Source organism: Oncorhynchus keta, chromosome 16 (genome assembly GCF_023373465.1).
Source record: "Oncorhynchus keta strain PuntledgeMale-10-30-2019 chromosome 16, Oket_V2, whole genome shotgun sequence".
Classification (NCBI taxonomy): domain Eukaryota; kingdom Metazoa; phylum Chordata; class Actinopteri; order Salmoniformes; family Salmonidae; genus Oncorhynchus; species Oncorhynchus keta.
The window spans coordinates 3,213,192-3,239,639 of record NC_068436.1 but is presented as its reverse complement, the minus strand read 5'-3'; the positions used below and the strand labels follow the sequence as shown (position 1 = coordinate 3,239,639).

The window sequence follows — 26,448 nt, the reverse complement described above, 5'->3', positions numbered from 1 at the left end:
GGCTTGGAAGGTTAATGTAAGGGTAAAGGTTTGGAAGGTTAATGTAAGGGTAAAGGCTTGGAAGGTTAAGGTAAAGGTAAAGGTTTGGAAGGTTAAGGTAAAGGTTTGGAAGGTTAAGGTAAAGGTAAAGGTTTGGAAGGTTAAGGTTAAGGTAAAGGTTTGGAAGGTTAATGTAAGGGTAAAGGTTTGGAAGGTTAATGTAAAGGTAAAGGTTTGGGAGGTTAATGTAAGGGTAAAGGCTTGGAAGGTTAATGTAAAGGTAAAGGTTTGGAAGGTTAATGTAAGGGTAAAGGCTTGGAAGGTTAATGTAAGGGTAAAGGTTTGGAAGGTTAATGTAAGGGCAAAGGCTTGGAAGGTTAAGGTAAAGGTAAAGGTTTGGAAGGTTAAGGTAAAGGTTTGGAAGGTTAATGTAAGGGTAAAGGTTTGGAAGGTTAATGTAAAGTTGAAGGTTAATGTAAGGGTAAAGGTTTGGAAGGCTAATGTAAAGGTAAAGGTTTGGGAGGTTAATGTAAGGGTAAAGGCTTGGAAGGTTAATGTAAAGGTAAAGGTTTGGAAATTTAACGTAAAGGTAAAGGTTTGGAAGGTTAATGTAAAGGTAAAGGTTTGGGAGGTTAAGGTAAAGGTTTGGGAGGTTAAGGTAAAGGTTTGGAAGGTTAAGGTAAAGGTAACACTTCGGAAGGTTAAAGTAAGGGTAAAGGCTTGGAAGGTTAATGTAAGGGTAAAGGTTTGGAAGGTAAGGGTAAAGGTTTGGAAGGTTAAGGTAAAGGTAAAGGTTTGGAAGGTTAAGGTAAGGGTAAAGGTTTGGAAGGTAAGGGTAAAGGTTTGGAAGGTAAGGGTAAAGGTTTGGAAGGTTAAGGTAAAGGTAAAGGTTTGGAAGGTTAATGTAAAGGTACAAGTTTGGAAGGTTAATGTAAAGGTAAAGGTTTGGAAGGTTAAGGTAAAGGTTTGGAAGGTTAATGTAAAGGTAAAGGTTTGGAAGGTTAAGGTAAAGGTAAAGGTTTGGAAGGTTAAGGTAAAGGTAAAGGTTTGGAAGGTTAAGGTAAAGGTAAAGGTTTGGAAGGTTAATGTAAAGGTAAAGGTTTGGAAGGTTAATGTAAGGGTAAAGGTAAAGGTTTGGAAGGTTAATGTAAAGGTAAAGGTTTGGAAGGTTAAGGTAAAGGTAAAGGTTTGGAAGATTAAGGTTAAGGTAAAGGTTTGGAAGGTTAATGTAAAGGTAAAGGTTTGGAAATTTAATGTAAAGGTAAAGGTTTGGAAGGTTAATGTAAAGGTAAAGGTTTGGGAGGTTAATGTAAGGGTAAAGGTTTGGAAGGTTAAGGTAAAGGTTTGGAATAAGGTTAACGTCTTGCTCCTACCTGACACGCAGACGTCCCATCTAGACATCTGCAAATGCAAATGCGCTATGCTAAATGCTAATAGTACTAGTTAAAACTCAAACGTTCATTAAAATACACATGCAGGGTATTGAATTAAAGCTACACTCGTTGTGAATCCAGGCAACAAGTCAGATTTTTAAAATGCTTTTCGGCGAAAGCATGAGAAGCTATTATCTGATAGCATGTAACACCCCAAAAGACCCGCAGGGGACGTAAACAAAATAATTAGCATAGTCGTCGCTACACAAACCACACAAATAAAATATAAAACATTCATTACCTTTGACCATCTTCTTTGTTGGCACTCCTAGATGTCCCATAAACATCACTATTGGGTCTTTTTTTCGATTAAATCGGTCCATATATAGCCTAGATATTGATCTATGAAGACTGTGTGATAAACGGAAAAAAAATAGCATCTTGTAACGTCATTTTTTAAAATTAAAAAAGTTGACGATAAACTTTCACAAAACACTTCGAAATACTTTTGTAATGCAACTTTAGGTATTAGTACACGTTAATAAGCGACCAAATTGATCACGAGGCGATGTATATTCTTGAGCTGTCCGTCTGGAAATAATGTCCGGGTAAATCTCAACCAAAATATCCGGTCGGAGACCGGAAGAAATGGCTTGTCTCTTCTTCGTTTGACCAAGAAACAAAGCCTAGGCAAATGACAAGACTGTTGACATTGTGTGGAAGCTGTAGGTATTGCAACCTCAGCCCCATTTATTGTGGTTCGCCTTTATCAATGGGTTGAAGTGGCAGATGGATATAAATTTCCATTTTCAGAGATCAGATTTTCCTGCGCTTTTAGATGAAACGCACGTTCTGTTATAGTCACAGCCGTGATTTAACCAGTTTTATAAACGTCTGAGTGTTTTCTATCCACACATACTAATCATATGCATATACTATATTCCTGGCATGAGCAGCAGGGCGCTGAAATGTTGCGCGATTTTTAACAGAATGTTCGAAAAAGTAGGGGGTAGGAGTAACAGGTTAAAACGGAAGAAAATAAATTAAAAAGTGCACGTGGTTTATGCCCTTCCTCTATATCCCCATCCACCACACCTACTAGATGGTAATACATGCTCACGTTTCCCCTAGTGGACTTTATTTTTTTATTTTATTTTACCTTTATTTAACTAGGCAAGTCAGTTAAGAACAAATTCTTATTTTCAATGACGGCCTAGGAACAGTGGGTTAACTGCCTGTTCAGGGGCAGAACGACAGATTTGTACCTTCTCAGCTCGGTGATTTGAACTTGCAACCTTCTGTTTACTAGTCCAACGCTCTAACCCTGCCGCCCCAGGTCCCCAAGGCTTCTCCCGATGTCTTGGGGACCTGGACAAACCTCGAATACTGAAGTCTATCTGGTGTGATTTCGCTGCTGACACACCTCCAACTTCAGCCACATCTCTCTCTCTCTCTCTCTCTCTCTCACTCTCACTCTCACTCTCACTCTCACTCTCTCACTCTGATCCCCCTCTGCAGGTGATTCAATGCGCGTGGCCTCCCAGGAGTTTGCTGACGACCCCTGCTCCTCAGTGAAGCGCGGCACCATGGTGAGGGCTGCCCGCGCCCTGCTCTCCGCCGTCACCCGCCTGCTCATCCTCGCCGACATGGCCGACGTCATGAGGCTGCTGGCCCACCTGAAAATTGTACGTAGACTCATAGTCTACGACTACTCTGTAACGATGTCCTTTTGCTCTTCTCCACTGATACAAGGGACACATCTCAATTGCCTTAAGTGGCAACCACTCCTTGTCTCATCCGGAAGAGATTGAGATGCACCCCATCCCATGGGATATATTCTGAAGTGATAGTGACGTTTGTGTGTTTCAAAACCTCTGTGATTGTCACCCCATGCTTCCAATGGTTTGATTAAGCACCTAAGGTGGAACTTATGCGTCTGAGTACAAACCTTTGGTCTTGGACCCCGTCGTAACCTCTTAACTTTTATTCAAACGCTGTGAACGACGGTGGCCTTTCAAAAGGCTGTTTGAAGTCGCTGTCGGCTAGTTTGCATATCTTTAAACGCGCCACAGAGTGGCTCCCCTACCAGCTACAAAGTCAGGTGGCCTTTGTAGATAGACCCAGCAGGACACACACACACACACACACACACACACACACACACACACACACACACACACACACACACACACACACACACACACACACACACACACACACACACACACACACACACACACACACACACACACACACACACACACACACACACACACACACACACACACACACACACACACACTCAACCCCCGTAGAGCTTCGGGGTGAGCCAACCACTACTGTACCACATCCCCCCCCACATACTACAGGCTACAGGATAGTCAGCATCTTTAGTAAGTACAGTCACCCTGTCCTCTTAGTCATGGGCCTTAGTCAGAGTAGTGCATAGAGAATAGTTTGCCATTTAGGATGCATGCAGGATACATATTTTCTCTTCACCTAGTATGTGGACGGAGACTGTATCAAAACACACTATGAGTTCAAATGCCTTTGGCGATCCATAGAGGCGTTCTTGGACACCTTCAGTGAGTAACTTCCCCATGTCCTGTCCCATCCCCTCCCCAGTGTATCCCAGCATGCCCTGCTCTAATCCACAGCGCCACTGATCACCGCTGATCCCTGAGAGCTCTACGCTCCCCCTGGGCCATAGATTAGCATATATATGAGCCAGAACCTCCTTAGTAGAGCACACACACGTGCTGGAGCTTACACACACACACACACACACAGACAGACAGAACTGATGTCAGAGCCCAATGGATACCTGCTATACGGAACAAGGAGATATGAACCACACGTACTGTACTTGTCACACCGCTTAGATGGAAGGGTTATGAAGCCTTTATGTTTACAGGACACATACATGTCACAAGTTAGGATTTGGGATGTAGTGCTTTTATTGTGATCCGATGCAGTGCTGGTACAACTGCCCAGACCTACATACACACACACACACACTCTCAGACAGTTCATCTTCTAGAACATTTAGGGTGTCCCCGGGAGCCGAGAGGGGGCTTAACTCCAGTCTGTGCCTAAGCTTCGCCATCAAAGGCCACTTACAAGTTCTCTCTCTCTCTCCTCTCTATTTCACTCTTTCTCTCTCTCTTTCTCTTTTCTATCTCACTCCCTCTCTCTTTCTTCTTTCTCTCTCGTCTTTCTCCTTTTCTCTCTCTCCCTCTCTCTTTCTTCTTTCTTTCTCTCTCTTATCTTTCTCATTTTCTCTCTCTCTCCCTCTCTCTTTCTTCTTTCTTTCTTTCTTTCTTTCTTTCTTTCTTTCTTTCTTTCTTTCTTTCTTTCTCTCTCTCTTATCTTTCTCATTTTCTCTCTCTCTCCCTCTCTCTTTCTTCTTTCTTTCTTTCTTTCTCTCTCTCTCCCTCTCTCTTTCTTCTTTCTTTCTCTCTCTTGTCTTTCTCCTTTTCTCTCTCTCTCTCTTTCTTCTTTCTTTCTTTCTCTCTCTCTCCCTCTCTCTTTCTTCTTTCTTTCTCTCTCTCTTGTCTTTCTCCTTTTCTCTCTCTCTCCCTCTCTCTTTCTTCTTTCTTTCTCTCTCTCTTGTCTTTCTCCTTTTCTCTCTCTCTCTCTTTCTTTCTTTCTTTCTTTCTTTCTTTCTTTCTTTCTTTCTTTCTTTCTTTCTTTCTTTCTTTCTTTCTTTCTTTCTTTCTTTCTTTCTTTTTCTTTCTTTCTTTCTCTCTCTCTCTCTTATCTTTCTCATTTTCTCTCTCTCTCACTCTCTCTTTCCATTACAGCCTCTGTCTGCTCTTTCATAATGGCTACAGAAAGTAGTTGAGAATAATGATGGACCAGCACATACAGGGATGAGGATCGCTAGAAGGGGACCATTTAAAAAAACTCACACAAGTTAATGGCCACACTAAAAAAAATCTAACCTTCATTTTGCTCCCGCCAAGCAAAGGGCCTTATACATTTTCATACAGGTGTAGGATTTAATTTGATCACCCTGATGCAGGAGAACTTTCCTGCAATGCAAGACATTTAAAACGTGTAGTGTATTTGAGATTTAAAAAGGCTTCTGAAGTTTGTAATATTCCCCTTTGAAATTACAGACCATATTTTTCTTCTACCCCTACACAAATGTCCATGAATTATAATCCACATACTAATTCACATGACACTGTTGCTGGAGGATTATTTCCCTGCTGAAGCAAACTGGCTCAAATTGAGAGCCTACATCTGTAGCTGAAGTTTTGTCTCTTAAATGAAAATACTTAATAGAAAGCCTTAAGGTTCAGAGGTTAGCTATGTCCATAAACGTCTTTATTTTCTTTTTTACAATTGTTAAATGTTAAATCTCGTGTGTGTGTGTGTGTGTGTGTGTGTGTGTGTGTGTGTGTGTGTGTGTGTGTGTGTGTGTGTGTGTGTGTGTGTGTGTGTGTGTGTGTGTGTGTGTGTGTGTGTGTGTGTGTGTGTGTGTGTGTGTGTGTGTGTGAGACAGGTGGAGGAGGCCTTGGAGGCAGTGAAAAATGCCACCAACGAGCAGGACCTGGCCAACCGCTTCAAGGAGTTTGGCAAGGAGATGGTGAAGCTCAACTATGTGGCTGCCCGCAGACAGCAGGTAACACAGACATACTCACACTGACAGGTAATAGTCAAATGAGCTTGTGTTACAGAGAAACGGGAAGACTGCTCACACACACACACACACGCGCGCACGCACGCAACATTATCCCCTCTAACCGTCAGTGATGTGTTAAACCTCGAGACGATCAGATCCAGCCAGGGGAACTGTAGAATGAAACCAGTAGCCCGGGCCGACACATTTAAAAAACAGATAGATAGACAGAGAGCCCTTCGGCTCTTACCAAGACACAGCGAGGACTCTGATTCTCTATCATAGCATTGCATCGCACACACGCACTCGTGCACAAAGCAAGCCTAGACAGTCTCTGTCATGGCACTACATCACACCGCTGTCTCTATAGCCAGCCTAGGGAGAGGGAAACGACTCTGCTCCCAGCACCAAGCTATCCTCTCGGTCATAACTGAACGCCTTCTCCAAAAGCACGTTTAAAAGCTGAGCTGTAGCCGTGGATTTGTGACTGTGCCGTAGCACACTGTTTCTGACCGAGGAATGACTGAGCGTGCGTCTCACATGGGGACACTGCTTTTGGGCAGGGCCCACAGACTTCTGGCCAAAAGGAGTACGCGTAGACATATTGAATGAAGCCCATGCAATTTAAAGCCTCAAGGTTGAACTTTCAAATCAACACACATCTTAGGCCCACAATAATGGTATGTGACGATTCATTTGAGTGTGTTTCATTAAATATTCAGCCTTCGTTTGGATATTATCTTGAGAGTGATTTCAAACAAAGTGAGAGTACCTCACACTTTTCTAATCAATTCCAATACTGCTTCAAAACAAAAGTCAAATAAGTTTTGTATGTATGTAAAGTTCTGCAGGTTTACTATGTTTATATGTAGCATGTCCTAACAAGTACAGCATTTCCTAAGCAATATAACATTTCTTAACCAGTATATCACATTTTCCTAACCAATATAACAATTCCTAACAATTATACAGCATTTCCTACAGTATATAACGTTTCCTAAACAGTTTACAACCTTCCCTAACCAATATACACCTTCCTAATAGACACACACCTTCCTAACCGTCCTAATATTGAGTTGCACCGCCCAATTGTGCCCTCAGAACAGCCTCAATTCGTCAGGCCATGGACTCTACAAGGTGTCTAAAGCGTTCCACAGGGATGCTGACCCATGTTGACTCCAATGCTTCCTACAGTTGTGTCAAGTTGGCTGGATGTCCTTTCGGTGGTGTACCATTCTCGTTACACACAGGAAACAGTTGATCGTGAAAAACCCAGCAGCGCTGCAGTTCTTGATGCAAACCGGTGCAGTCTATGTCATGGAAAGAACAGGTGTCCTTAATGTTTTGTTTACTCAGTGTATAACATTTCCTAACCATAACATTTTCGAGACGATATATAACATTTCCTAAACAGTACACATGTCCTAAACATTATACAGTATTTCCTAAACAGTCTACAACATTTCCTAACCAGTATATAGCACTTCCTGACCAGTATATAACATTTCCTAACTCACCCATCTCGTTTTCAGGAGCTGAAAGACCCCCAATGCCGGGACGAAATGGCAGCGGCACGCGGCGCCCTGAAGAAGAACGCCACCATGCTCTACACCGCCTCGCAGGCCTTCCTGCGCCACCCGGACGTGGCGGCCACGCGCGCCAACCGCGACTACGTCTTCAAGCAGGTGCAGGAGGCCATCGGGGGCATCAGCAGCGCCGCCCAGGCCACCTCGCCCGGCGACGAGAAGCACGGCCACGCTGGCATCGGCGAGCTGGCCGCGGCCCTCAACGAGTTTGACGTGAGTACCGTAACCGATTTGGCTCTCCTCAGCCCCCGTGATGAAGTCGGAAGCGTTGTGTGGAGTTCTACGGTGTCGGTAAGGCTGTGAGTCTGGCTTGTGGTCTATTTCTAATGCCGTGCCCAGGTGGGTCCCAGGCAGTAGTTTCCTTCCCTCCCTCTCTCTGTGCTCTGTGGCTACATCACAAGTATTAGCCTTGTATCCATGTGTTCTCCAAAAGGGCAACCGTTCTGGCCAAGCGTCTTTGAAACGGATTCTTGTATTGTATTGATGCTTTTTTGGGGAGACACGTTTGAGTGTTTGACAGTTGTCCAGAGTGCTTTACACTTGATCTACTCTACGGTACTGTACACCCATGGACTTGCTTAGAGAGACAGAACAGTGAATGCAGCTGACTAGCATTACCACTGAATCCATCCACTGATATACTCTCATAACTCCCCCAAAGCCTTGAAAGATCTCGATTCAGAGAGACTTTTGCCTTCTTTTTCAACAAACTGCTTGGGTTGTCTCTGTTGCCTCTGCTTTCATAATAGATTGCTTTGACACCCTTTTCATGACGTACGACGTGATAAAGGTCTATCTGCAACCGCAGCCAACAATTATATCAGACCATGAATTATTCAACTAACATTTGCAAAGGGAGAGAGAGTCACAGAGGCACACAAACATTAACACACACACACACACACACACACACACACACACACACACACACACACACACACACACACACACACACACACACACACACACACACACACACACACACACACACACACACACACACACACACACACACACACACAGACAAGACACAGAAACACACTTCCGTTTCCCACCTCAGGTGTGTGGGACTGACTTTCCCAAATTCATCTCTTCAGTCTTTTGATTCCCCAACAACCATCACATACGTATTGCATATCGTCTGTTATTTCCTGTGTGATGTTATGATTTTACAGTAACTTCGACAGATGACTTATTAATTGACCTGCGTACGGGCTGAGCACTTTTAAACGTCGCTATTTGATCAAAGGATTACTCTGAGGCAGGTCATTTACAAGCTGAACAAATGGCACCTCAGCTGATAAGTCCGTGTACATTATTGTGTATTGTCCTATCTAGTGTACTACTTTTGACCAGAGCCCTACGAGCACCATATAGGGAATAGGCTGCTGTGAAACCCTGCTGTTTTCATTCATCTCTGATTACATATCTTTCATTTAACCTCCCTTTCAGTACACATGTTTTCATTCATCTCAGTATGTCATATTTCATTTAACCTCCCTTTCAGTACACATGTTTTCATTCATCTCAGTATGTCATATTTCATTTAACTTCCCTTTCAGTACACACACTGGCAGCACTGGAGGACATCAATTACTAGGATATTCCTAAATATTATTGCTAACATGTACAAAGAAGTGGAGTCAAACGGTGGTAAATACCAGAATGGTTTCTGCTGCTTAGAAAAATATGACTAAATGCTCCCACCTAGTGGCCGACGACTGTAAATACACATTCGACTGATCACAGTGGATTGAATTCAGAGCAGTGCCCATCTCAGACTAGGATTGCTGATCTAGAATCAGAGCGACTGGCTGTCTGTCGTCATACTGACTATACATGGACTGAAAGTTAACCGTTCTTATGATTAAATTAAAATGCAATTCAACATTCTCCATTAGATATGTAGTCATATATCAGATGCTTTTATCCAGAGCAACAAGAGTTAAGTGCCTTGCTCGGCAATTCAAACCAGCAACCTTTTGGCTACTGGCCCGACGTTCTTAACCACTAGGCTACCTGCCACCCCATTTTAGTTACATACTAATAAGGAAATATATTTCGAGGGAGAATATTGAAAAAGTAATGATATCTAATGTCATTGGTTTGATTGATTGGGCATGTTGTCATTGTAGTTGGAAGCGTGGCTTTGAATACATTAGCAGCTATTAAATGCATTTTTTGGTTCATCTGATAGCATTCCGTGTCATGAGTGTATTATGCCTGAAGTGTAAAGTGGTTGTACATGGGACTTTTAGTAGGCTGTAGTGCAACCAAAACACATCACTCGTGTGTTATCCTTTGGCTTGGCTAGCATACCATGTGGTTTATGGTCCTCTTAAGGTGTCCGCATGCTTCCCACCCTAAACAGTTCAAAACAGTTTGTGCATATATTATGATGACATGGAAACCATGTGTTGGTTGTATTTGATACCAGTCCACATATTCCATTCCAGCCATTACCATGAGCCTGTCCTCCCCATTTAAGGTGCCACCAACCTCCTGTGATGCAGACACCTTTACAGGGCATGATGTGCTGTAAATAGACCACAGGTAGACCGGTAGCTGAATTTCATTTGTATTATAGTGACCCCATGTGGCGAAGTTGAAAATTGCAAGCTTGTCTCTACAACTGTCACTCAACACCTGCAATGTAGTGAGGCTAACACTTGCTTAGATATATCAAATGCAAAGCCTAAACATCACATTGAATGTGTTAAACATGTTTCAAATGGTGGTGAATATATAGCCTGCTCCCAGATCTGTTATGGTGTTTTACAGACAACTCGTGTGTTCATTGGCTATACAGAACAAACAGATCTATACGTCTGGATAAACATGATGGACATCCAAGATGACAGCTGTAAAGTTTGGAGTGTTGGAAGTTTTTAATTTACGATTTTATATATAACATTTATTGATACTGGCCCATTTTGTACATCATGTTGATGTCCTTTCAACAAGGTATGCGCTTTTAAACAGAAGATCAGGCTCAAAGACCAGATTGGCACAAAGCATTTTGGCCACGGGAAATACACCCTATTTAACACGTTCGTAAATATCCCAGCTGGCACAGTCCCTCCAAACGGGCGATTAAGGTCGGAGGTAAACGCCAAATAGATGGTGGAAACCTGTCAAGCCCTGACCTTAGAGAGCTTTTATGTCTCTATTTTGGGTGGGTCAGGGTGTGATTTGGGGTGGACATTCTATGTTTTGTATTTCTTTGTTTTGGCCGGGTATGGTTCTCAATCAGGGACAGCTGACAATCGTTGTCTCTGATTGGGAACCATACTTAGGTAGCTTTTCCCCACCTATGTTTTGTTGGTAGTTGTTTTCTGTTTAGTGTTCTGCACCTGACAGGACTGTTTCGGTTTCGTTTTATTCACTTTGTTATTTTGTTCTAGTGTTCAGTTTAATCAAAGTCATGAACACTTACCACGCTACGCATTGGTCCGATTCGTCCTCATCAGACGACGACGACCGTTACAAAACCTCTTAATTACTCTATGCCTGTTACTGTCTGGACATGTTCATCAGTTCCCCGGCCCATTTTCTAGTGAGGAATCCATTGGAGCAGTGGCATGCTACAATGGAGAAAGACAGAAGGGTAGGAGCCCTCTCTTTCAGGTATGCATAATAAACAGAGAATGTACAGACCTTGTTCCTGAAAACCAACCTAATCCTCCTGCTTCCATCTGCTGTCCGAGCGCGACGTGGGGACCAGGCAAGGATGCCGAGTGAGGCCCCGGACGAGACAGTCTGTTGTGCCGAATGGATGTGGAACGAAACGGGGGTAGGGGCAGGGGACCTGAAAGGCAACCCCTAGTTCAGATGGCAGGGCGAATCCCGGATGGAGCTTCAGTGCAGCGATTGGACTGCAGAGCGTTAACACTCATCTCAAGAGAACAATTTTAGCTGACAGTTTCAACAGATGAGGAGTACTTGACTCTAGAGAAGGTGTTTCCCACGAGAGTGCGACCCATCCTTCATCTCGACGTTAGAAGCCTTCTTCCTAAGATCGAGGAAGTCCGCCTACACTCCGGTAACTGTAAGGTGGGAGGGCTTTGAAACATGGCTAGACGGTTTGATTAAAAAACGCTGAGATTGAAGTTGTAATTGATGTAGGAATTAGAAGAGACTGCAATCGCGAAGGCGGGGGAGTTTGTATTTATGTAAGATCAGATATTGGGTTCAACTATAGATCAGATTTAAGCCCTGACTTAATTAACTATAGATCAGATTGAAGCTGTGTGGTTGGACATCATATTACTAAAATGCAAACCCATTATAGTCAGAACCTGTTACAGACCAGAACAGCATACGGTTTATGAATTGTTGGAGGAGACTTGTTCCAACTGTACAGACATGCTCAAAAAGGAAAATGCAACTTTTTAAAGCTCTTAAGAATTGATGTAATCTGTTTTCTTTACACCAGCTGATTAATCAGCCCACCAGGCTCTGTCCTTCTACCCAAACCATCATTGACTTTGTGTCGGTGTCGGATAGATCAAAGCTATCAAACAGTGGGGTTGTAAACTATGGGCTCAGCGAGCCTTGCATCATTTTCTGTACAAGGAAGGTTCATAAAACTGTTTTTAATTGTCATAACTCAATAAAAATGAGGTCTATGAAGAGCTATAGTGGAGATGTTTTTGTTCATTGTTTGAGCAAATTGGACTGGTCTGCCTTATTAAAATGAAATGAGGTGAAAAATGCCTGCAGCAATTTTAAATGATTGTTTTTAGATGCTGTAGACAAGGAGGCTACAGAATTATTTTTTTTTAGAACTAAGCAAAGAACAGAACCATGGATAAACGGTAACATTTTAAAGGCAATTAAGCTTAGATATGAACGCTTTGTGGAGTTCATGAAATCCAGGCCAGATTGTATTATTTATAAACATTAAGAAATTAGGTTTACATGATGATAGAGAAGGCCAAGAAAGATTATTTTAATGTCAACATATTTGAGAATGGCGTGTGAAGCTGTTTGGTTACAGTAACAGATTCAAGCTCAAAGTCTTAGCTTGGACTTTGGAGGAAAGGTCACATCAGGCAAGACTGCGGTTGCTGCAGACAGTCTGAATAGCTATTTTACGACTATAGCTAATACATTAGTTAGAGTTACCTTGTCAGTCAGATTGTTATGGGGAAAGTCAAGTCCAGCAGTGCTGCTCGCAGCAGGGGATTCAAGTCGGGGCAGCAGGGTAGCCTAGTGGTTAGAGCGTTGGACTAGTAACCGGAAGGCTGCAAGTTCAAACCCCCGAGCTGACAAGGTACAAATCTGTTCTTAGGCCATAATTGAAAATAAGGATTTGTTCTTAACTGACTTGCCTAGTTAAATAAAGTTTTTTTTCTTTAAATGCAAAGTCTGAGTCAACTGTGCTGAAGAGGCTGAAAGAACTTGACCATTCCAAATGAACTGGCCTTGACAACATTCCTCCCAGATTCCTAAAGGAAGCTGCGGTAATTATCACCCCCTGTGTAACTCACGTTGTTAATCTGTCTGTTGAACTAGGGTGTTTTCCCAGTGAACTAAAACTTGCAAGGGTCATTCCTCAACAACAAAAAATAATAAGTTCGATCATGGAAACTATCGTCTCAATCCTGTGTTTTTTATCGACGGTGATGATTATGTTCAAGCATATTATATTTCCTTATGTAACCTGCCACAGTATATGAGCTCCAATCTGGCTTTAGGAAATCCCATTCCACCCACACTTGCCTACTATATCTAACTGACAACATCAGGAAGGAAGTAGGTGGAGGGACATTTTGTGTTATGCTTTTGTTAGATCTCCAAAAGGTGTTTGATACAATGAATCATGAGATTCTGTTAATCAAACTAATAGCAATGGGCTTTAACGACTTAGCCGTAAAATGGGTTAGCTCTTATCTGTAAGGAAGAGAAAGGATGGTGGATGTATATGGGACCCTGTCTAGACCAATAAATCTTGAACTGCGGGGTTCCCCAAGGGAGTGTGCTGGGTTCACTTTTCTTTCCGCGTATATAAATGATCTGAAAGCTGCCTGTACATGTAACTTTTTCCTCTATATAGATGGTTCTGCACTGTTGGTTTCCCACAAAGACATAAAAGTAGTTAAGAAAGCTGAGCTTCTTAATGTCAGCAAATACCTATATGACAACAAGCTGTCACTTCATCTTGGAAAAACAGATTCCATATTGTTCGGGTCCAAAGGGAAACTGAGGAAATCCCCAAATGTTAAGGTGGTAAAGGGTGACATAACAGCAAAATTTCAAGAAGTATTCCTCTACGGCTGGACACGCGTTCCACATGGCTACCCCAATCCCGGCCAACAGCTCTACACCCCTGCAGCAACTGGCCCAAGCCCCCCCCACCCCCCGCTTCTCCTTAACCCAAATCCAGACAAATCCCTACAAATCAGCTGGGCTAGACAATCTGGACCATCTCTTCCTAAAATGATCCTCCGTCATTGTCGCAACCCCTATTACTAGTCTGTTCAACCTCGCTTTCGTATAGTCTGAGATTCCTAAAGATTGGAAAGCGGCCTCGTTCATCCCAATCTTCAAAGAGGGAGACACTCTAGACCCAAACTGTTACAGACCTATCTCTATCCTGCCCTGCCTTTCTAAACTCTTCGAAAGCCAAGTGAACAAACAGATCACCGACCACCTCGAATCCCAATGTACCTTCTCCGCTATATGCAATCTGGTTTCCGAGCTGGTTACAGGTGCACCTCAGCCACGCTCAAGGCCCTAAACGATATCATAACCACCATCGATAAAAAACAGTACTGTGCAGCCATCTTCATCGACCTGGCCAAGGCTTTCGACTCTTTCAATCACCACATTCTTATCGGCAGACTCAGCAGCCTTGGTTTATTTTAAGGGGGGTGAGAAGGATTACCTTGGTTTCTCTAATGACTGCCTCGCCTGGTTCACGAACTACTTCTCAGATAGAGTTCAGTGTGTCAAATCGGAGGGCCTGTTGTCCGGACCTCTGGTAGTCTCTATGGGGGTGCCACAGGGTTCAATTCTCGGGCCGACATTTTTCTTTGTATGTATCAGTGATGTCGATCTTGCTGCTGGGGATTTTTTGATCCACCTCAACGCAGACGCCACCATTCTGTATACATCTGGCCTTTCTTTGTACACTGTGTTAACAAACCTCCAAACAAGCTTCAAAGCCATACAACACTCCTCCCGTGGCCTCCAACTGCTCTTAAACGCTAGTAAAACTAAATGCATGCTCTTCAACCGATCGCTGCCCAAACCCGCGGCCCACATAGCATCACTACTCTGGGCGGTTCTGACTTAGAATATGTGGACAACTATAGTTTTGGAAAGTCGGTTAGGACACCTACTTCCTGCATGACACAAATCATTTTTCCAGCAATTGTTTACAGACAGATTTTTAAAATTATAATTCATTCAATGTATCATAATTCCAGTGGGTCAGAAGTTTACTAGCACTAAGTTGAATGTGCCTTTAAACAGCTTGGAAAATTCCAGAAAATGATGTCAGGCTTTAGAAGCTTTTGATAGTCAATTGGAGGTGTACCTGTGGATGTATTTCAAGGCCTACCTTCAAACTGAGTGCCTCTTTGCTTGACATCATGGGAAAATCAAAAGAAAAATGTAGACCTCCACAAGTCTGGTTCATCCTTGGGAGCAATTTCCAAACGCCTGAAGGGACCAGGTTCATCTGTACAAATAATAGTACGCAAGTATAAACACCATGGGACCACGCAACCGTCATACCGCTCAGGATGGAGACACGTTCTGGCCATTCAGCAAGGAAGAAGTCACTGCTCCAAAACCGCCATAAAAAAACAGACTACGGTTTGCAACTGCACATGAGGACAAAGATCATACTTTTTGGAGAAATGTCCTCTGGTCTAATGAAACAAAAATAGAACTGTTTGGCCATAATGACCATCGTTATGTTTGGAGGAAAAAGGGGGAGGCTTGCAAGCCGAAGAACACAGTCCCAACCGTGAAGCACGGGGGTGGCAGCATCATGTTGTGAGGGTGCTTTGCTGCAGGAGAGCCTGGTGCACTTCACAAAATAGATGGCATCGTGAGGATGGAACATTTTGTGGATATATTGAAGCAACATCTCAAGACATCAGTCAGGAAGGTAAAGCTTGGTCGCAAATGGGTCTTCTAAATGGACAATGACCCCAAGCATACTTCCAAAGTTGTGGCAAAATGGCTAAAGGACAACAAAGTCAAAGTATTGGAGTGGCCATCACAAAGCCCTGACCTCAGTCCTATAGAAAATGTGTGGCAGAACTAAAAAAGTGTGTGTGAGCAAGGAGGCCAACAAACCTGACTCAGTTACACCAGCTCTGTCAGGAGGAATGGGCTGAAATTCACCCAACTTATTGTGGGAAGCTTGTCGAAGGCTACCTGAAATGTTTGACCCAAGTTAAACAATTTAAAGGCAGTGCTACCAAATACTAATTGAGTGTATGTAAACTTCTGACCCACTGGGAATGTGATGAAAGAAATAAAAGCTGAAATAAATCATTCTATTATTCTGACATTTCACATTCTTAAAATAATGTGGTGATCCTATCTGACCTAAGGAAGGGAATTTTTACTCGGATTAAATGTCATGAATTGTTTAAATGTATTTGGCTGAGGTGTATGTAAAATTCAGACTTCAACTGTACCTCATCCCCATATTTGTTTTTTGATTTTTTTTCCTGCTCTTTTGCACACCACTATTTCTACTTGCACATCCTCATCTGCACATCTATCACCCCCGTGTTAATTGCTCAATTGTAATTACTTCGCCACTATGGCATTTTTATTGCCTTAACTCCTCTCTCCATTTGCACACACTGTATACAGATGTTCTACAGTGTTATTGACTGTACTTTTGTTTACTCCATGTGTAACTCTGTTGTTGTTTTTGCCGCACTGCCTTGCTTTTTCTTGGCCAGGTCGCAGTTGTAAATGACAACTTGTTCTCAACTGGCCTACCTGGTTAAATAAAGGTGAAATAAAAAACAAGTCAACTCGGTTAATTATCTTGGATGTGTGCTAGATAACCATCTGACAGGGGAGAGAGCATGGCACAAAAATGTATCTCCAAAGTAAAAATGTGCTTTCTGGCTATAACCTCCAAAGAACTCGACATGAATGCAATGGTGGCATTGGCAAGGGGCTCTTGTTCAGTGAATTCCAACCGCTCCCTCTACTGTGCCAATGTTACCTTCTCTGCAAAGGTACATGTTATGGTAATTCGATCTACTTTGCTTTTTATGTAAAACAGTTTGGCTTTCAGAATGCAAAAAGAGCAAAGCTAATTTGATTCCAGTAGGTAGGCAACAGTTAAATGAGACAAATTGCCCTCTGCCAGTCAGTGTGTGCTCCCCTGAAGCGGCTCGTTCATGATTGATTCCTGCTACACTATACCACACAGCCCCAGCCTGTGGACGGAGACACTATATGTTAGGCAATGCAACGGCTGGACACACATACACGAAGAAACACACACACACACACGTACACTCCTGTAGGACGATACACAGGTCGTAGGGTTCGTGCACGTCCATGCGCGCACACACACACACACACACACACACACACACACACACACACACACACATCCACAGTGCACACACATTGATTTCAGTAATGGAACTCTTCAGGAGATGGGTGTGTGTGATGACGGGGTCGATCAGTCCTGGTCTGCATCCCTAATGGCACCCTAATCCCCATCTAGGGACAATCAGGCTCTGGTCAAAAGTAGTGCACTTTATAGGGAATAGGGTGTCATTCTGGTGTCCTCAGACTGGGTCAGTCTCTGTCTTGTCACCTCGGTGGACTGGTCTGGACCGAACTGGACTGGGTTGGACTGGGATTAGAAGGGATGGAGGGATGGATGGAAGCAGAAATAGGCCCAGCCAATCTATTCACAAATGAGTGAAGCAATCAAAAGGGAAGGCTGATTGTTGATGTGAAGGAGGATAACTGTGTAGTTTGTGTGTCAGATATATGATTTAGTCAAAAGTATGTTGAGAGAATATTATATTTAACATTGGACAGAAAACATTGGACACATTGTAGAAAGCAGTGGACACATTGTAGAAAGCATTGGACACATTGTAGAAAGCAGTGGACACATTGTAGAAAGCAGTGGACACATTGTAGAAAGCAGTGGACACATTGTAGAAAGCATTGGACACATTGTAGAAAGCATTGGACACATTGTAGAAAGCATTGGACACATTGTAGAAAGCATTGGACACATTGTAGAAAGCATTGGACACATTGTAGAAAGCAGTGGACACATTGTAGAAAGCATTGGACACATTGTAGAAAGCATTGGACACATTGTAGAAAGCATTGGACACATTGTAGAAAGCAGTGGACACATTATAGAAAGCAGTGGACACATTGTAGAAAGCAGTGGACACATTGTAGAAAGCAGTGGACACATTGTAGAAAGCAGTGGACACATTGTAGAAAGCAGTGGACACATTGTAGAAAGCAGTGGACACATTGTAGAAAGCAGTGGATGTGCTTTCTGGCTATAACCTCCAAAGAACTCGCAGTGGACACATTGTAGAAAGCAGTGGACACATTGTAGAAAGCATTGGACACATTGTAGAAAGCAGTGGACACATTGTAGAAAGCATTGGACACATTGTAGAAAGCATTGGACACATTGTAGAAAGCATTGGACACATTGTAGAAAGCATTGGACACATTGTAGAAAGCAGTGTACACATTGTAGAAAGCAGTGGACACATTGTAGAAAGCAGTGGACACATTGTAGAAAGCAGTGGACACATTGTAGAAAGCATTGGACACATTGTAGAAAGCAGTGGACACATTGTAGAAAGCATTGGACACATTGTAGAAAGCAGTGGACCCATTGTAGAAAGCATTGGACACATTGTAGAAAGCAGTGGACACATTGTAGAAAGCATTGGACACATTGTAGAAAGCAGTGGACACATTGTAGAAAGCATTGGACACATTGTAGAAAGCAGTGGACACATTGTAGAAAGCAGTGGACACATTGTAGAAAGCAGTGGACACATTGTAGAAAGCATTGGACACATTGTAGAAAGCAGTGGACACATTGTAGAAAGCAGTGGACACATTGTAGAAAGCAGTGGACACATTGTAGAAAGCAGTGGACACATTGTAGAAAGCAGTGGACACATTGTAGAAAGCAGTGGACACATTGTAGAAAGCAGTGGACACATTGTAGAAAGCAGTGGATGTGCTTTCTGGCTATAACCTCCAAATAACTCGCAGTGGACACATTGTAAAAAGCAGTGGACACATTGTAGAAAGCAGTGGACACATTGTAGAAAGTGGTGGACACATTGTAGAAAGCATTGGACACATTGTAGAAAGCAGTGGACACATTGTAGAAAGCAGTGGACACATTGTAGAAAGCAGTGGACACATTGTAGAAAGCAGTGGACACATTGTAGAAAGCAGTGGACACATTGAAGAAAGCAGTGGATGTGCTTTCTGGCTATAACCTCAAAGAACTTGCAGTGGACACATTGTAGAAAGCAATGGACACATTGTAGAAAGCAGTGGACACATTGTAGAAAGCATTGGACACATTGTAGAAAGCATTGGACACATTGTAGAAAGCAGTGGACACATTGTAGAAAGCAGTGGACACATTGTAGAAAGCAGTGGACACATTGTAGAAAGCAGTGGACACATTGTAGAAAGCATTGGACACATTGTAGAAAGCAGTGGACACATTGTAGAAAGCATTGGACACATTGTAGAAAGCAGTGGACACATTGTAGAAAGCATTGGACACATTGTAGAAAGCAGTGGACACATTGTAGAAAGCATTGGACACATTGTAAGTCGCTTTGGATAAAAGCGTCTGCTAAATGGCATATATACTATATACTATATATATATATATATATATACATTGTAGAAAGCATTGGACACATTGTAGAAAGCAGTGGACACATTGTAGAAAGCAGTGGACACATTGTAGAAAGCATTGGACACATTGTAGAAAGCAGTGGACACATTGTAGAAAGTAGTGGACACATTGTAGAAAGTAGTGGACACATTGTAGAAAGCATTGGACACATTGTAGAAAGCAGTGGACACATTGTAGAAAGCAGTGGACACATTGTAGAAAGCAGTGGACACATTGTAGAAAGCAGTGGACACATTGTAGAAAGCATTGGACACATTGTAGAAAGCAGTGGACACATTGTAGAAAGCAGTGGACACATTGTAGAAAGCATTGGACACATTGTAGAAAGCAGTGGACACATTGTAGAAAGCATTGGAAACATTGTAGAAAGCAGTGGACACATTGTAGAAAGCATTGGACACATTGTAGAAAGCATTGGACACATTGTAGAAAGTAGTGGACACATTGTAGAAAGCAGTGGACACATTGTAGAAAGCATTGGACACATTGTACAAAGTACATTGGACACATTGTTTAGAAAAGTGGACACATTGTATTACATTGGACACATTGTATTAAGCAGTGGACACATTTAGAAAGCAGTGGACACATTGTAGAAACTGGACACATTGTAGAAAGCAGTGGACACATTGTAGAAAGCAGTGACACATTGTAGAAAGCAGTGGACACATTGTAGAAAACAGTGGACACATTGTAGAAAGAAGTGGACACATTGTGGAAGCAGTGGACACATTGTAGAAAGCAGTGGACACATTGTAGAAAGCATTGGACACATTGTAGAAAGCATTGGACACATTGTAGAAAGCATTGGACACATTGTAGAAAGCAGTGGACACATTGTAGAAAGCAGTGGACACATTGTAGAAAGCAGTGGACACATTGTAGAAAGCAGTGGACACATTGTAGAAACACATTGCAGTGGACACATTGTAGAAAGCAGTGGACACATTGTAGAAAGCAGTGGACACATTGTAAAAAGCAGTGGACACATTGTAGAAAGCAGTGGACACATTGTAGAAAGCAGTGGACACATTGTAGAAAGCAGTGGACACATTGTTGAAAGCAGTGGACACATTGTAGAAAGCAGTGGACACATTGAGAAAGAGGACACATTGTAGAAAGCAGTGGACACATTGGAAAGCAGTGGACACATTGAAAGCATTGGACACATTGTAAAAGCAGTGGACACATTGACAAAACATTGGAAACATTGAGAAAGCAGTGGACACATTGTAGAAAGCATTGGACACATTGTAGAAAGTAGTGGACACATTGTAGAAAGCAGTGGACACATTGTAGAAAGCATTGGACACATTGTAAAAGCATTGGACACATTGTAGAAAGCAGTGGACACATTGTAGAAAGCATTGGACACATTGTAGAAAGCAGTGGACACATTGTAGAAAGCAGTGGACACATTGTAAAAAGGACAAAGCATTGTAGAAAGCGTGGACACATTGTAGAAAGCAGTGGACACATTGTAGAAAGCAGTGGACACATTGTAGAAAACAGTGGACACATTGTAGAAAGAAGTGGACACATTGTAGGAAGCAGTGGACACATTGTAGAAAGCAGTGGACACATTGTAGAAAGCATTGGACACATTGTAGAAAGCATTGGACACATTGTAGAAAGCATTGGACACATTGTAGAAAGCAGTGGACACATTGTAGAAAGCAGTGGACACATTGTAGAAAGCAGTGGACACATTGTAGAAAGCATTGGACACATTGTAGAAAGCAGTGGACACATTGTAGAAAGCAGTGGACACATTGTAGAAAGCAGTGGACACATTGTAGGAAGCAGTGGACACATTGTAGAAAGCAGTGGACACATTGTCCAGTGGACACATTGTAGAAAGCAGTGGACACATTGTAGAAAGCAGTGGACACATTGTAGAAAGCAGTGGACACATTGTAGAAAGCAGTGGACACATTGTAGAAAGCATTGGACACATTGTAGAAAGCAGTGGACACATTGTAGAAAGCATTGGACACATTGTAGAAAGCAGTGGACACATTGTAGAAAGCATTGGACACATTGTAGAAAGCAGTGGACACATTGTAGAAAGCAGTGGACACATTGTAGAAAGCATTGGACACATTGTAGAAAGCATTGGACACATTGTAGAAAGCAGTGGACACATTGTAGAAAGCAGTGGACACATTGTAGAAAGCAGTGGACACATTGTAGAAAGCAGTGGACACATTGTAGAAAGAAGTGGACACATTGTAGAAAGCAGTGGACACATTGTAGAAAGAAGTGGACACATTGTAGAAAGCAGTGGACACATTGTAGAAAGCAGTGGACACATTGTAGAAAGCAGTGGACACATTGTAGAAAGCAGTGGAAACATTGTAGAAAGCATTGGACACATTGTAGAAAGCAGTGGACACATTGTAGAAAGCAGTGGACACATTGTAGAAAGCAGTGGACACATTGTAGAAAGCAGTGGACACATTGTAGAAAGCAGTGGACACATTGTAGAAAGCAGTGGACACATTGTAGAAAGCAGTGGACACATTGTAGAAAGAAGTGGACACATTGTAGAAAGCAGTGGACACATTGTAGAAAGCAGTGGACACATTGTAGAAAGCAGTGGACACATTGTAGAAAGCAGTGGACACATTGTAGAAAGCAGTGGACACATTGTAGAAAGCAGTGGACACATTGTAGAAAGCAGTGGACACATTGTAGAAAGCATTGGACACATTGTAGAAAGCATTGGACACATTGTAGAAAGCAGTGGACACATTGTAGAAAGCATTGGACACATTGTAGAAAGCAGTGGACACATTGTAGAAAGCAGTGGACACATTGTAGAAAGCATTGGACACATTGTAGAAAGCAGTGGACACATTGTAGAAAGCAGTGGACACATTGTAGAAAGCAGTGGACACATTGTAGAAAGCAGTGGACACATTGTAGAAAGCAGTGGACACATTGTAGAAAGCAGTGGACACATTGTAGAAAGCATTGGACACATTGTAGAAAGAAGTGGACACATTGTAGAAAGCAGTGGACACATTGTAGAAAGAAGTGGACACATTGTAGAAAGCAGTGGACACATTGTAGAAAGCAGTGGACACATTGTAGAAAGCATTGGACACATTGTAGAAAGCATTGGACACATTGTAGAAAGCAGTGGACACATTGTAGAAAGAAGTGGACACATTGTAGAAAGCATTGGACACATTGTAGAAAGCAGTGGACACATTGTAGAAAGCATTGGACACATTGTAGAAAGCATTGGACACATTGTAGAAAGCAGTGGACACATTGTAGAAAGCAGTGGACACATTGTAGAAAGCATTGGACACATTGTAGAAAGCATTGGACACATTGTAGAAAGCATTGGACACTTTTCAATCCAGCGTTTATTTTGTAATTGCATTTTGCATCAAAACAACCCCCCCTTCCCTCCGACACCTTGCCCCTGATCAGAGAGAATGTAATATGTCTGACGACAGAGCATGTCGTATGCTCACACTTCCTCACCTCCCCAGGCATTAATGAATATTCATCACTCCCAGAACCAACCAGCACTCCGGTCCAGGGGAAGGTGTCTAATGAAAAACACCAACAAAGTACATCTCTCCTATTATTTTAGATCAAATATCCTTATTTTATTACTCCATCTATTACTCCACCTTTTTCTCATTTCTGCCAACTCCTTCTCTACCAAAGCTAATGAATCCCACACAGTGACCTTTGGAGAAGGAGCAGGCAAATGACACTGCTCTGCAGTAGAAGTTAGCCAAGCTATATTGGATGTATTGTTAGTCTGTGTGTATTCAGTACCGCCTCTCTGCATTGACTCTTTCGAACGAGTATCAAACTTTTGCGTTTGAACGACGAGTTGAATTACATTTTTTTGGGGGGTATTTAGTATCGATATCCCCTGTCCCACAGAGTAAGGCCTGCAGTGGCCTGTCAAGGTCGAGCCATGACCAAACCTTCCCAAATTAAAAAGGGCTGGTTGAGCTCTTTTAAAATAACATAGCTCCGTTCTCTCCCCTCTCCTCATAGGAGCACACAGACAGACAGAAGGTTAGCTGAGGTTATTGAGCAATGTGACACTCAGACTAGAGCTGAGGCTGGAGAAGGAGAAGAAGGAGAAGGAGAAGGACAGAGGGAAATGAAAGGGCAGCTTATGAATAAGACTCCTCCTGACAAAACACTTTTAACATGAGAAGGTCAACTCAGGACATTTACTGGTAGTTCCCTGAACCCGAAAGATCCATTCATGTCCTTTTAAATCTTTTTTTTTTTTTAAACCTTTAGGTTGTCCGATTTGAGGTTCAAATACATCTTTCATGAAGGAGAACGTACCTTTTAGGCTATTAACCTCAAATGACTCTTTGACTCCCTGATGAGAAAGTAGTGGGTATGGTGAGGGAGACCTGTTGGCTCCTCCAAAAAGGACAAAGCCGTACTTCATAATATGTTTAGAGAAGTGAGGAGGGTTGATTGATTTTATTTGACAGCCCCTATGTGTTGCACTGTTTTTGTCCATTTGGGAGGGGGGATACTGGAGACTACCTCTCGCACCCATATGTCCATAGACCATAGTATGATCCATAGACCATAGAGCCCAGCCACAGACCCACAGTGGGTTGGGAGAGCTGGCAGACTCTGATATGCTATACTAGCTAGCTAGCTATGAACCGGGAGTGCATTAGGTCTGCTTCATAGGGGACTGGCTGGCTGGCTGACTGACTGACTGACTGGCTGGCTGACTGGCTGGCTGGCTGGCTGACTCACTGACTGGCTGAGGGACTGACTGGCTGACTGGCTGACTTCTGTGATGGCTGGGACTAGCCAAAGTCACATGCGCATGCAAACATTGACAGAGAGACCTACAGTATAGATAGACAGGCAGGCAGACAGGCAGACATACTCTCCCCTCTCTCTATCACTGTCCCTCCCCATCTCTCCGGCCTTGTGCTGCATTGAGCTACTGTACTACCACACAGAGCCTTTTAAATATTGGCCCTCGGGGCCTCTGTCTCCCATTCAGATGAAATGGAACACCTAGAGCCATCGACATTTGGATTGCAGAACAGGGCTAGCCGTGAATCACTGTTTGAGTCCCAAATGGCACCCTATACCCTATTTCCTATTCCATCCATATATAGTGGCGCACATTTGACGAAATGGGCCATGGTCAAGAGTAGTGCACTGTATATTGAACAGGGTGCCATTAGAGACGCATCCACTATGTACACACAGAGCTAGAGTGAATATGCAACATTACAGCAATAATTACTCTTGGTAATGTCATGCAGTTAGTTGAAAGCTAACGCACGCACACGCACGCACGCACGCACGCACGCACGCACGCACGCACGACGCACACACACACACACACACACACACACACACACACACACACACACACACACACACACACACACACACACACACACACACACACACACACACACACACACAGACACACACACACACACACACACGGGTAAAGACTCTGCTAGAGTATTATGCTGGTAGGGATCTGACTGTCAAGCCAGGATACAAAGTAAGCTTCTTCCTTCGACCTGTTTCGTTGTACTGCTGTCTTCCCGTTAGTTGATATGAGCGGAGTTAGATGAGGAACGATGCCTCTGTCGGCGCCCTGCAGAGCTCTTTAATGTAATTGCATTTCACATCAAAATGATTGCCTCAAAGCTCCCCTCAGTCAATCCCTTTTACCCTTCTAGTAGCAAATGAGATGAGACTCTGGCTTTTGAGCTGCTGGACACACACACACACACACACCAAACCAAACACACACTCACACAAACACACTCACACACACAAACAGACACATGCACACACACACACACACACACAACTATACACTTGGACGGGCTCGTGGTGATGACTGGAGCGGAATCAGTGGGATGGTTTCAAACACATCAAACGCATGGTTTCCATGGTTTCTATGTGTTTGATGCCATTCCATTCGCTCCCTTCCCGGACATTATTTTGAGGCGTTCTCCCCTCAGCAGCCTCCATTGACACACACACACACATTTGGACATCTATCAATATGTCAGGATTGGCTCCAACAGTGGGCACAGACACACACACACACACACACACACACACACACACACACACACACACACACACACACACACACACACACACACACACACACACACACACACATTTGGACAACATCTATTAATACGGCAGGATCGTCCAGCGGTCGTCCTTTACGTGTCACATTGGCTTTGCTGCTATCAGACGTCTGTTTAAATCGTATTTGACCCTCTACTAGGCAGAAACAGGAGCTTCCACAGTACAGCCAGTACACCAGTAGGGGGCATTGCTGTATCACTTTTCAATCCAGTATTTTTTTAAATCCCTTTTCCAGTGGCTTCTTTCTTCACTGCTTAGAGAGAGAGAGACCAAGAGCGAGACAGACCAGAGAGAGAGAGAGAGCGAGACAGACCAGAGAGAGAGAGAGAGCGAGACAGACCAGAGAGAGAGAGCGAGACAGACCAGAGAGAGAGAGAGCGAGACAGACCAGAGAGCGAGACAGACCAGAGAGAGAGAGAGCGAGAGCGAGACAGCCCAGAGAGAGAGAGAGCGCGAGACAGCCCAGAGAGAGAGAGAGAGCGAGACAGACCAGAGAGAGAGAGAGAGCGAGACAGACCAGAGAGAGAGAGAGCGAGACAGACCAGAGAGAGAGAGCGAGACAGAACAGGGAGACAGAGAGAGAGACAGACAGACCAGAGAGAGAGAGAGCGAGACAGACAGACCAGAGAGTGAGAGAGAGCGAGACAGACCAGAGAGAGAGAGAGAGCGAGACAGACCAGAGAGAGAGAGAGCGAGACAGACCAGAGAGAGAGAGAGAGAGACAGACCAGAGAGAGAGAGAGCGAGACAGACCAGAGAGTGAGAGAGAGCGAGACAGACCAGAGAGACAGAGAGCGAGACAGACCAG

General features: G+C 43.3%; 1 protein-coding gene across 7 annotated transcripts in view; it reads left to right on the top strand.

Moving 5' to 3' along the window:
- LOC118395356 (catenin alpha-2) overlaps positions 1-26,448 on the top strand; it is a 697,964-nt gene that overhangs the window by 154,145 nt on the left and 517,371 nt on the right. For all 7 annotated transcript variants that reach the window (XM_052464403.1, XM_052464401.1, XM_052464402.1 and 4 more), the window contains 3 exons: positions 2,871-3,037; positions 5,863-5,982; positions 7,512-7,778. In XM_052464403.1, the coding sequence (XP_052320363.1) occupies positions 2,871-3,037; positions 5,863-5,982; positions 7,512-7,778 (554 nt within the window). The remainder of the gene's footprint in view (positions 1-2,870; positions 3,038-5,862; positions 5,983-7,511; positions 7,779-26,448) is intronic.